Here is a 12,508-nt window from a genome sequence, read left to right on the forward strand (position 1 = left end):
TGAACCTGCCCATTCTATTTCTATTCTCCATGCACAATGGACGTGGGCAAAATGTAAACGAGCAGCGTAATGTTAAAAAAATACACTTGTTGAAATGACTACTGAATTCTGGAGTCAGAGGCTCATCCGAATAGCAGCCTATTTGCCCATCCTTAATTCTAGGTAATGTTAATAGAAGACATTCTTTCAGACTAGCAATTTTCAGCTTATTCATTTCTGGAACTAAGCTAGTGACACAAAACTAGAAATCTGGGAACTGCCAGAATCTGTGGTGATAAGGGGTGATGTAAGAATCTATAAAGATTAGAATGAACTCACGGTAACCTTGAGCAAGTCATTTTGTGTCAGTTTTCCACTTTGTTAAATGAGAATGATATTTAGATGCCCAGTTACCATGATGATGAGCACCAATAATTACTTTTTAATATATCTTCCAATCTGTTAATTCTGAACATATTTTAAAATATTCCATTTTAGTGAGATTATACTTAGCACTTGGTGTGCTCCTAAGGTGACACGTTTGCTGGCTTTTTAATTTTTTTTTAAGCTGTCTGCTATTCCTGCCACCTGCAGTCAGTACTAAATGAAGGTCTTTTTGTTGAAAAAGAAGTGAATCAATCCCTTGAGATTTCCACATACATCCCAGTGCACCTTCACTCCTCCACATCTTGGCCCCTTGCATGTGTGTGTTTAGCACTTAGCACAGTGGGCCCTTAATCCTGATTGGAGCCTTTAGGGTCTAGGCAATACCTGAATGCAAACAATAAATATTAATAATAAAAGCAATACTGCCAGGAAGGACTGTGCAGGAAGGCCCAGATTAGCTAAAGCTTTGAAGTTTTTCCTAGAAATGGTCCAGTTACAATCTACTGTGTAACAATGTAGATGAATAAATTTAAATGATTGCCCACCAGAGTTTACTGGCATGAGGTATTGCAAAAGCAAGAATAAAATGATGATTGACCAACCGTGCTTTAAGCACAAGTGCTGCTGGTACGCTCGGAGTCCAACTTGTTTTTTTGAATGAACAATGATTCTATAATCTTCTGAAGGTCGTAGTCTGTGTTCAGGAACTTGATGCAATACTATTTGCTACTAAAAGGATTTTGGAACACAATAAACAATGTTTCTTTTGTGTGAGTTTTAAGATGGAATTGTTTGTGAATACCGAGAGAGATGCTCGCAAATGGAAAAGAGTTGGAGAAACTATTTTATGCCTGTTTCAGCAACAATATTTATCTTAATAAGGAAAAGTTCATTGTGATACTATAGATAACAAGGGTAGAATGAATGTTACTGTCTAGTACATTAAGGATGACATTTTTTTCTGGAACTTTAATGAAACATTGTCAACTTAATAGCTAGTCAGTTTCAAAAAATTAGCTAAACCTAGCTGCAGGTAGTAACCCTGTCTCTGAGCCTCCTGCCAATTTTTGTGGTTTTACAATCACATTTTCCCATTTTAATTAAAAATGGGGGAACCAGTTAAACTGACTATACATAAAGTGCTACCAAACACAAAGTAAACTGGAAAAAATAGTTTTTTTTTTCTCGAACATCATTTTAGTTACAATAATATTGGCTGTCACTTGTAACAATAATAGCTCCTTGCAAGTTCAGCAGGAAAAATACATTCAACTTTTCTTCCAGTGGACTGAACTGAAACCCTTACCGCAGGATTTCCAATGAAGGATCAGAAAGAGGGCTGTGTGAGAAGCATCTCATTAGGATCCACTGACTATCATGGTAACAACAAGGTAAGCAGCCACTGCACTATGCCCCTGATTTTAAATCACTTTCTTCACTTTAATAAAATCAGGGGCATAGTGCAGTAGCTGCTTACCTTGTTGTTACCATGATAGTCAGTGGATCCTAATGAGATGCTTCTCACAGAGCCTTCTTTCTGATCCTTCACTGGAAATCCTGCAGTAAGGGTTTCAGTTCAGTCCACTGGAAGAAAAGTTGAATGTATTTTTCCTGCTGAACTTGCCAGGAGCCCAAGTGCTGCATCTAATTTTTGTAAAATGCAGCAGGCTGCTTAAACCACCCTTATTTTTTTTATATGGAGTGCAGCCCACAGAGGCACTCCAATAGCATACTGGAGGAAGTGATCAATAGCAACCTCTCTGGCTGATAGAGGAGTGGTATCTGGTTCCAGAGAGAGTCCTGTCCACCCCACCTCCTTGATTAAAGCCTCACCTACCAGACAATCACGTAGCTGTAATTCATCACCGGAACAGCTCCGCTGGCAATTAGACAGCACAGTGGTAAAAATACCAAAATTCTCTTTCTACTACAGCTGCTACCACTGTTAGAACTACAGCATAGTGAATTATGGCTGCAAAGCTGCTAGTGTTGACACGACCTAAGAAGAAGAATTGCAAAACAGAGAGAAAATTGGGGGGTGGGAATCCTCTGTTGAAGGACCCTCCCAAAGGGCACAAATCAGGCCAGACTCATAGCTCCTCATTTTTCCAATATAATTCAGTGCAGATGGCCACAGAATATATAGCACCCAATGCTTTCTGAGGTACTTTATATTCCATGTCTTCCAGTTTTTGAAAGTGTCCAGATTCCTAGATATGACCTTGTGTTACTGTGAATGCACATTGTCTGCCAGGGGAGCCAAACTAGGTCAAGCCAATTAACTGATTACTTTATCTTTTTTCTCACAAGACTTCTCCCAGGTTTTTAGAAAACAAAAAATTGGGGGGAAGTGTTTGTGTTTCCAGTCCCGAACTATTTTTATACAAGTCATAATAATCGGCTTGTAACAAAAGCCTTGCAAAGCTTTCTCCTCTGCGTTGCAAAATGTATGGCGTCTGTGGTAGCTCAGCTTGTTATTAAGCCTCTGTCTGCACTTGTACTAAAAACAGTGTTTCCTAAAGCTTTTAGAATCCGATTTTACAACCACTGTAGGGAAGGCTAGTCAGAGTCCATTATCTATAGCCTTGTGGTTAAGAAAAGGGACTGGGCCACAGGAGATCAGTTGTTCTTTGCTGTGGGGTGGACTATTTCCTCGAGCAAATCACTTAGCTCAGGGGTTCTCAAGCTGTGGGACGTGACTCCGAGGGGTCATGAGGTTATTACATATAGGGTCGTGAGCTGTCAGCCTCCACCCCCGAGCCTCGCTTCGCCTCCAGCATTTATAATAGTCTTAAATATAAAAAAATGTGTTTTCAATTTATGAGGGGGTCACGCTCAGAGGCTTGCTGTGTGAAAGGAGTCACCAATACAAAGGTTTGAGAGCCAGTGACTTAAGCCTTTTATGCATTACTTTTTTTCCCCCTAAAATTTCCCACTGGTGCTGCCAGTGATAGGACCTGGGGGAGAACAAGTGCAGGTGAGGTGCCAGTGGCCACCAGTGCTCTAACCACCATATTCATCCCTGCTCAGAGAATGTCTAGATGACACTATGGCAAAAACCCCAGAGGCTGCCAGCACCTTAGTAGGTCAAGAAGTCCCACGTATTGCTGCCATGGGAGCTGACTGGTGGTAGAAGTGGGGGGAAGGTTTATTTTGGGGGGCGAGTGTAGTATAGACAGAGCTTATTTCTCTCTCTGCCTCAATTCTTTATCTATACGTGGGGTTAATACCTTACAGGGATGTTCTGAGCCTAAATCCCTGTTATGTAATGTTTGTGAGACATTACATAAAAAAACTTACTAACCCTTGGACATCTTTGGCACCTTGCATTTGTCTGTAAGTTGGTGCACATTTCCTTATTTCAAGCCTGACAGGAGATGGGTTCCTGTGTTGTAATCATTCTAAATAGCTGTGCTTGGTACAGGAACGTATTCAGTCACCGATCAGTATGAGGGCCCTGCAGAGCCAACACAAATCTCATAGACTTCAAGGCCAGAAGAGACCATCATGATCATCTAGTCTGACCTCCCGATACACTGCAGGCCACAGAACCTCGCCCACCTACTCCTGCAATAGGCCCCCACAACTTCTGGCTGAGTTACTGAAGTCCTCAGATCTTGATTTAAAGACTTCAAGTTACAGAGAATCCACCATTTACTCTAGTTCAAACCAGCAAGTGACCCATGCCACATGCTGCAGAGGAAGGCGAAAAAACCGCCAGGGTCTCTGCCAGTCTGACCTGGGGGAAAATTTCTTCCTGAACCCAAATATGGTGATCAACTACACCCTGAGCATGTGCAAGACCCACCAGCCAGACACCCGGGAAAGAGTTCTCTGTAGTCACAGCCCTCCCCCTCAGTCAATTGGAGATGTTTGCAAACAGCAGTCATGAATGGGCCATATGCAGTTGTAGTCAATCTCATTGTGCCATCTTCTCCATAAACTTACCCAGCTCAGTCTTAAAACAAGTTAGGTTTTTTGCCCCCACTACTCCCTTGGAAGGCTGTTCCAATCTTCACTCCTCTAATGGGTAGAAAACTTTGTCTAATTTCAAGCCTAAACTTATCGATGGACAGTTTATACATTTGTTCTTCTGCCAACATTGGCCCTTAACTTAATTTAAATAACTCCTCTCCCTCTCTGGTATTTATCCCTCTGATGTATTTATAGAAAGCAATCATATCTCCTCTCAGCCTTCATTTAGTCAGGCGAAACAGACAAGCTCCTTAAGTCTCCTCTCGTACAGTAGGTTCTCCATTCTCTGATCATCCTGGCAGCCTTTCTCTGGACCTATTCCAGATCTGGGAGAGTGAGTTAGGTTCTATTTTGGGTTGTGCATTATCCACAAAATTGCTGTCTAATTTCTAACTATGTGACCAGTTCTGCCCCTATTATACCTACAAAACCCTATTGATGAGAATGGTGTTGCTCAGGTGTAACTGAAAGCAAAATTTGTCAGGAGGAATTTTTAACACTGGTTACTGGTGAGATGAGCCAGAAATAACCCAGTTTGACTTTTGGATCCTGAAATACGTTTGCAAGGCAGATAATATTTATTTAAAAAAAACAAACAAACACCCTTAACTGGGCAAATTTTTATATGTAATCAACAATCACAGAACCCCAATGTCATTTTTAGAGTCACTTTCATAGTAAAGGTACACGCTAGTATTTTGCACTCCACTCATATCCTGACTGGAGCTAGTGAATGTCAGCAGCTTCCTGGGCTCGCTCTGCTACCCTAAGGAAACCACCAGCTGTCAGGCTGAGCTGGCCTTTGCCATGATGCACAGGTTTTATCTTTGTCACAAGGTGAAACCATTATTATCTGTAGCTAATAGGTTTGTTCTGTTGTAACACAATACTTAATTTTTTTATGAAATAATTAATCATCTGCCTTATTCTAACCACAATTCATTATATTTTAGGGAGTCCTCTCACTGACCGTGGAGTGACAGCACCCAGTAGCTATGTGACGTTTGCGGTTGCTGATGCAGATGCTCCAATAGCCACTGCAATAATAGAAAACGCTGAGTCACCAGTTTGGGACTTTCAGCGGCAAACAAGGTACGTAATGCCTTTCAGAGGCAGACACTTTCATAGCCATGGTGTCTGGCAGCCAGTGGCCAGACATTGAATGAATAGATGCACTTAGCAAAGTGGTCCTCCAGTAACTGGACCTGTTCTGTTATGATTCCTACGTGTTATTTTATCACCACTCACAGTTTTATGCAAGTCCCCTTGTGGTCTAGAAGCAGCAGCTTTAACCAAGTAAACAGAGAGAGGCTTTCTCCGGCCAAAGCAGTAGGAGCCTTGCTAAGCTTGTCACAGCTGAAAATCCGTGTTTGCATATCTTGCAGTAGCTCTAGTGCCTATAATGTCTGGATTGAGTTGTACGAGGGAAGGTATGGTCTGGGCTAAAACACAGGACCAGGAGTCAGACCTGTGCTGTATTTCTGGCTGTACCATAGACTTCTCAGGTGATATTAGGCAAGACATTTAACATCTCTGTGCTTCAGTTTCCTCACTTGTAAAATGGAGCTGATAACATTTTCTACCTCACAGGGCTGTCGTGAGGATTAATTCATTAATGTTAGCGAAGTTCTTTGCACTTTGATGTCTTTTTATTAAGTTTGTATGGTGTCCAGAACAATGGGGTCCTGGTCCATGGCTGGGGTTCTTGGTCCACAAAACAATTAATAAATAACTTACACTAGTATGTCTGTGGTGGGGATCTCATGGTTTCTGCAAAGTTTTGCAGTCAGGTGTTTGAATTAAATCTAAAGCAGTTGCCATTAGGATTTTCTAAACTGAAAGGGACCAACCACTGTGAATCAGTAAATAAAATATCTTCCATTGTTGTATACAGTGGTGTTGTAACTGAGTTGGTCCCAAAATATTAGAGAGAGAAGGTGGGTGAGGTAATTTCTTGTATTGGACCAACTTCTGTTAGTGTGAGAGACAAGCTTTGGTGCTTACACAGAGCTCTCTGGATAAACTCATCTCTCTCTCCAACAGAAGTTGGTCCAATAAAAGACGTTATCTCTCCCACATTGTCTCTCAATAAATAAACTGTATTTAGCATGTTCGGCACTAACTTGTCAGTCATAGACTGCTTGGAAATTATACCAGTAACTGCACAGAGACAGGTTTGCTGGCTAGACAGTTGTTCTTATAATGCAGAGACCAATCATTCAGACACTGATAGCTGCAGTTACAAGTTTTTTTCTCTAAGGTTGTTTGTGCTCAGAGCCAATCTTGAATACTAGAAATATGCCAAGTGACTTGAAAATGCTTTGGGGGAAGTAAAGGATTTTGTCTCATCACTATTTTGGAGAGGTGTTTTTTCAGAAATTAGGTTACAGTGTTTCAGGTGGCCATCTTAATCTTTATTAAAAGTTTGTTACTATAGTGCTTGATAGTATTTTCACTGTTATCTCTCTCTCCCTTTTTCCCTGCTGTTTTCACTACCCTAATTTAAAAATATTTTAGAATAAGAAAGAAAAAAAAAAAAGCAGAAAACAAACCTATGTAGTGGTAATTATGTACATTGCACTTTTAAGGACCTACACTGTTGTTTTTCCCCATTACTCAGATAATACTTTTCATAAGGTAGACAAAATGTTATTGAAATTCCAGAGACACTTTGCCTTGCTAGCTTCTGACAAATATTATTGTTCTGCATAACAGATTATGATGATTTTATTCTTAATAGGCTATCCAAAGAACTTCTGTTGGATCCACAACAAACCTTGGTGTTCAAAGTATGGCATAAAGCAGGTAAACCACCATGATGCAATGCAGAGAAGCCCCTGGTTCAGTGTATACAGTGGGTAATTTGGCTCCTTCCAACAGATGGAGATAGGAATTTCAACGACATTAGTGGCCTGTCCCTAGGAGAGGGCTATACTAGCTAAGCAGTCCCCTTCATTTCCTGTCTTTCCAAAGTCCCTCCAACTGTGAGACGCTTTTAGCTAGTTTTAGTTAAGTTTAGGTTTAAAACCTTGCTTCTCACCAAGTTTAAATTGACAGGATTTTAGAAGTCAGATTTTCCTGGGGCGGGGAGATGGATTATTATTTCTCTTTTTCCTTCTATTTGTTCCTTCCAGAGTTAGCTGAAGAGTGTTCTGCAATGGCTTACAAACTCCAGTGTCTCCTGCTATCAGCAGAGGCAGGTATCATCCTTCTAATTTATGGCCTCAGTCCCGTTTCTCTCCAGAGCCTCATTTTTGGCTTTTTCGTGGGCCTTCCCCTAATCCTTTGGAAAGCATGTAGGGCCAGGTTCTTACAGCTCCCATATGTGCCAGGCTCATCTCATCAGCCTGAGAGCCTTTAACCCAGCAGCCCACAAATCCTTACAAGTCTAAGCAATTCTAACAGGAGATGTTTCTGTGATTCCCCTGGTTTACTTCTTACAGACATTATTTAAAATAGAATCTGATTTACAGATAAAGATTTCAGCTCTGTCAGAAGGTAAACTACTTTGATCCTCTGCCACAGCTACTCAGGGCTGGAGTCCTTTGCCCATTATTACCAAAATGTAACCAAATACTTTTATAGCAGCATGAACATACTTTAAAAAATGACGTTATAGCCAATATTCACATTTATTGGGACAGTTGGAAGCATTTGGCCGTAGGCCTTATGCCTAGCAACGTACCTATTCACACTTCCTGTTTGTTGTTACAATGGTAAAGGTACTCATTCGCCATATTACTGTTTGCTCATGTCATTGTTAAACTAGATCCTCCAATGTTTAATTGCTACAAAACAAATTTAAGTTAACAAAATATGCTGTGATGTTGGGGAGATAGCTGTATTTTATTATTTTTCTCTCCAGTGCTGATTTAAAGTACTAATTTTTAAAAATGTATTAAATTTTAGCTGGCTGATTTTTGCCAGAGAAACTTTTATTTTGAGTCTACAATAAGTGTATAAGTCTGATAGACTTTTGTCTTATTGTTAAAAAAAAATCTCCATTAGCCATTGACACAATTTCTGCTAAAAGTTTTTTTCAAAAAAAAAAATAAATAAATAACTTGAACTGCTGGAGTAACCCAAACAATGTTCTCTTTTGTGTTTGCTGGTAGGATTGTTTGTCTCTCTACCTGCTGACGTGCAGGAGAGAACAGACAAGTTATTGCAATCAACATAACAGTGTAACAATAATCACACACAGGCATTTTAAAAGCTTTTTGAAAAGGGAATATGAGTTGGTAAATAGAAACAAAAGAAATCCTAGAGGGAGGTCATGGAGCTACACAGATTGGTCTTAAGTTTTTTTTCCCCAACTCTCTCATTTTCCTTTACTCCCCTGTTTTTTTCGAAATGTGTTTACTTTTCCCTCCATCTGTTCAAGCTATCCATGTCTCTTGTATCACTAGCCTTTCTGGTGTCTCAGTTCATAAGTGTATAACCCTTCATGTAATAACAGAGGTGAAGTGAAGGCATTGTACCTGCCAAAGCGTGAGTTCGGGCCTTCAAGTTACTTTAAATTCTTACACTGATCTAAGTGCTGGTAATATCAACAACTGCAAGAGCAACAGTGAGTTTTGGCAGCTAAGGAAAAGAGGGAAGAACTGGTTTTAAAATGCATTTGGGATTTTTCAAGTCTAAACATGTCTCTAACTAATGATTAGACATCTTGAATGGCTTCTGGTACGTCTGTTTTAAAAATAATTTCAATGGGGCTCAAGTTAATGTGTATAGTTATTTGGTATTTCAAACCTATGCCTGCACCACTGCTCATTTCCTTATGTTTTTGGCTTCTGATTCCTTGGTGGCCTGCTGAAGTGTCCCACAGCATCATTCCAACTGTTCCTACCTGAAGTGAAGTAGAAAAGCACAGGCCTATGTCATAAATATAAAGGGAAGGGTAAACCCCTTTGAAATCCCTCCTGGCCAGAGGAAAGCTCCTCTCACCTGTAAAGGGTTAAGAAGCTAAAGGTAACCTCGCTGGCACCTGACCAAAATGACCGATGAGGAGACAAGATACTTTCAAAAGCTGGGAGGAGGGAGAGAAACAAAGGGTCTGTGTCTGTCTGTATGCTGCTTTTGCCAGGGACAGAACAGGAATGGAGTCTTAGAACTTTTAGTAAGTAATCTAGCTAGGTATGTGTTAGATTATGATTTCTTTAAATGGCTGAGAAAAGAACTGTGCTGAATAGAATGACTATCCCTGTCTGTGTGTCTTTTTTGTAACTTAAGGTTTTGCCTAGAGGGATTCTCTATGTTTTGAATCTAATTACCCTGTAAGATATATACCATCCTGATTTTACAGAGGTGATTCCTTTACTTCTATTAAAAGTCTTCTTGTAAGAAAACTGAATGCTTTTTCATTGTTCTAAGATCCAAGGGTTTGGGTCTGTGGTCACCTATGCAAATTGGTGAGGATTTTTACCAAACCTTTCCCAGGAAGTGGGGTGCAAGGGTTGGGAGGATTTTGGGGGGAAAGACCTGTCCAAACTACGTTTCCCAGTAAACCAAGTTAAAGTTTGGTGGTGGCAGTGGAAATTCCAAGGGCAAAGGGTAAAATTAATTTGTACCTTGGGGAAGTTTTAACCTAAGCTGGTAAAAGTCAGCTTAGGAGGTTTTCATGCAGGTCCCCACATCTGTACCCTAAAGTTCAGAGTGGGGGAGGAACCTTGACAGCCTACAACTCTCATATCACTAACCATCTATGTTACTTGCAGCCTTAATACACTTCTATGTAAACAAATCATTTATAGGTGTTTTGGAACTGTGGCATGCTGTGTGACACTGTTAGCCCACCACAGAGTGAAACCTGGGATGGAGTAGGAAAGCTGGACTTTCTTTTGGACTAAATCTGCAAGACCCTTGAGCCTCACCTAGACTTTCTGCCAGGCAGGGAAAGGGTTTGTGAGTGCGATAGCATTTATTACTTAATCCTTAGTGCATTGAGTCCTTCACCATATCTGTTTTAATTTCTTTAACACTGCTGCTATTTTGAACAAGGGAAATATTTAATAGAATAATTAACGTGATGTTAAACTAGACAGAAGGAGAGAATTATTATAGTCTTCAGATGCTTCTCTGACTATTCCTCTTGGATGTGCCCCCTTCAACCCAAACTCAATCTCTCCAGAACTGAATCCCTGATTTTTGCCTGCCTTCTCTATCACTGTCACCAGCTCCACAGCTTTGATTTAATCTTGGCATCTCTCTTCTCCTCCCCCTTTATAACTGATTTCTTACTAGGTCCCATTACTCCTCATCACCATAGTCTGCCCTTTCCTCACTGTCCCCACCACTAAAACCACTTGTCTGGGCCTGGGTCACTTTCTTTTTGATTACTGTAACCTGCTTTATGACCACCCTGCTTATTTGCTCATTCTTGTGTTCTATCCAAAAGTCTACTTCTTTCCCTGACCACTCCAGTCACATCATTGCTTCCTCACACACCTTCCTTGTCCTTCTGTTTTTAAGAACATCATATTCAGGCTCCTTGTCCTCAACTTTAAGGCTTTATGTAATCTTACTACCACATATGTCTCTGACATTTCTCCCTCCATTCATCCCTATATTGTTGCTTTACAGCTTCCTTCTTTTCCTCCTTCACCATCTTGGTTTTATGTCAACACTCCTATTCTCTCCTACATTTGAAACCTTTTTCCTCTTCTTCTCCTGTCTCTTCCTTCAATCCCTCCTAAAAACCCATTTCTTCCAGGTGCCATTTCTACTTTGTTCTCAGACTCCATAGTCCCCACTTCCTTTTTACCTGAACTTGTCCTTTGCCTTTTAGGTGTTCTCTACTTACTATATGCTTTTTGAAGTTTGCTCTGTAAAGCTGTGTAAAGTTTCAGGGTTGTGTAACTGTTTTAAAATGTGCAAATGTTACGCTTGCACACCTTAGTTTTAACTGCATGATTTACAATCTTCTTTCCCCACAGATGTTGAACGAGTGATAGGATTTGCATCTGTGGATCTCTCGCCCCTTCTTTCTGGCTTCCAGTTAGTCTGTGGGTGGTACAATATTACAGACTTCAGTGGACAATGCAGAGGGCAGATTAAAGTAGCTATTTCCCCTCTGGAAAGTATAATTCATCTCAAAGAAGTAAGACAGGCAAGGATTCGGACCAGAGCACCAGGTTCTTCAGTATGTACTCCAGTTTCTTTCTATCCACAAGTCTGATTTAGTTCCTAATAACCAACAGTGAATTTTCTGGATTCACACAGTGAAAAGTTAACTGTACATACAGCAGATTGGCAGCATTGTGTAGTGGATTGAGCATGGCTTTACAAATGCTGGAAAGTCCTGAATTCTCAATTTTAAAAATTTATTTATATTACAATAAATTTACCTGGAGGCCAGAGCCCCATTATTGTAGGGGTTGTACAAGCATATATCAGAGAAAATCCCTGCCCCACAGAGCTTGAAATTTAAGTGAAAAGACACACCTGTATGAAATTATTACATGTAACATATAAGATGACTATAAATTAAAAACATAATTTTTCTCTATTTTCAGTTTCTTTACCGGTATATTTGATAGCACTCTGCATGTAGTCAATTTACGGTTTCCCCTGCATAGTCGGTTAGTCAGTTTCTCCTATTGTTTGTGTGGAACTTTTCACACAGCAGCAGGGGAGAGAGTCATTTTTTTAACTCTGAAGGTATGATTGTAAAACCATAAAAAATGGCCGCAGGACTTGTTGGTGCTAGTACCTGTCTCACTTTTAACTAAAGTCTATAAAACAATCCAGATTTTAAGTTGGTTTGTCCCGTTGGTCAGTCTTTGTAAAGTGCTTTGAAAATGTAAAGCAGTATATAAAGTTAAGTTTATGCTATTGGTTAGCTCAGTGAAGTCTCACATTTTATTTCTCCTTAATCTTGCTGTTGCAGATTCCTGCACACAGTCCTTTTTCATTCCAGGCAAGGGCCTTGTGTACTGCATTCCCCAGCTATGTTACAAGACACTCTGGACAATTGTTTAATACTTCATCAAAGGATGTTGATTTTACTACTCAGGAGCGGTAAGAAAACTGATAAAAGAATATCTTTGGAATAAAATAATAGTAAAAGTAAATATTTATTGTTTCCAGAGTTTGAAAATTTTACCTGACACCTATCAGCCCAAATACTAAGTCTACTGACCAGGGTGAAATAGACCTGTGCCACGCC

General features: G+C 40.2%; 1 protein-coding gene across 4 annotated transcripts in view; it reads left to right on the plus strand.

Annotated features, from left to right (window-relative positions):
- C2CD3 (C2 domain containing 3 centriole elongation regulator) overlaps nt 1–12,508 on the plus strand; it is a 92,064-nt gene that overhangs the window by 47,839 nt on the left and 31,717 nt on the right. For 2 of the 4 annotated variants that reach the window (XM_084620152.1, XM_084620155.1), the window contains 5 exons: nt 5,295–5,433; nt 7,082–7,146; nt 7,476–7,541; nt 11,277–11,482; nt 12,230–12,360. In XM_084620152.1, the coding sequence (XP_084476278.1) occupies nt 5,295–5,433; nt 7,082–7,146; nt 7,476–7,541; nt 11,277–11,482; nt 12,230–12,360 (607 nt within the window). The remainder of the gene's footprint in view (nt 1–5,294; nt 5,434–7,081; nt 7,147–7,475; nt 7,542–11,276; nt 11,483–12,229; nt 12,361–12,508) is intronic. The other 2 variants (XM_084620153.1, XM_084620154.1) reach the window with 1 other exon arrangement.

The sequence above is a fragment of the Lepidochelys olivacea genome (genome assembly GCF_965140295.1).
Source record: "Lepidochelys olivacea isolate rLepOli2 genome assembly, chromosome: 1".
NCBI lineage: Eukaryota > Metazoa > Chordata > Testudines > Cheloniidae > Lepidochelys > Lepidochelys olivacea.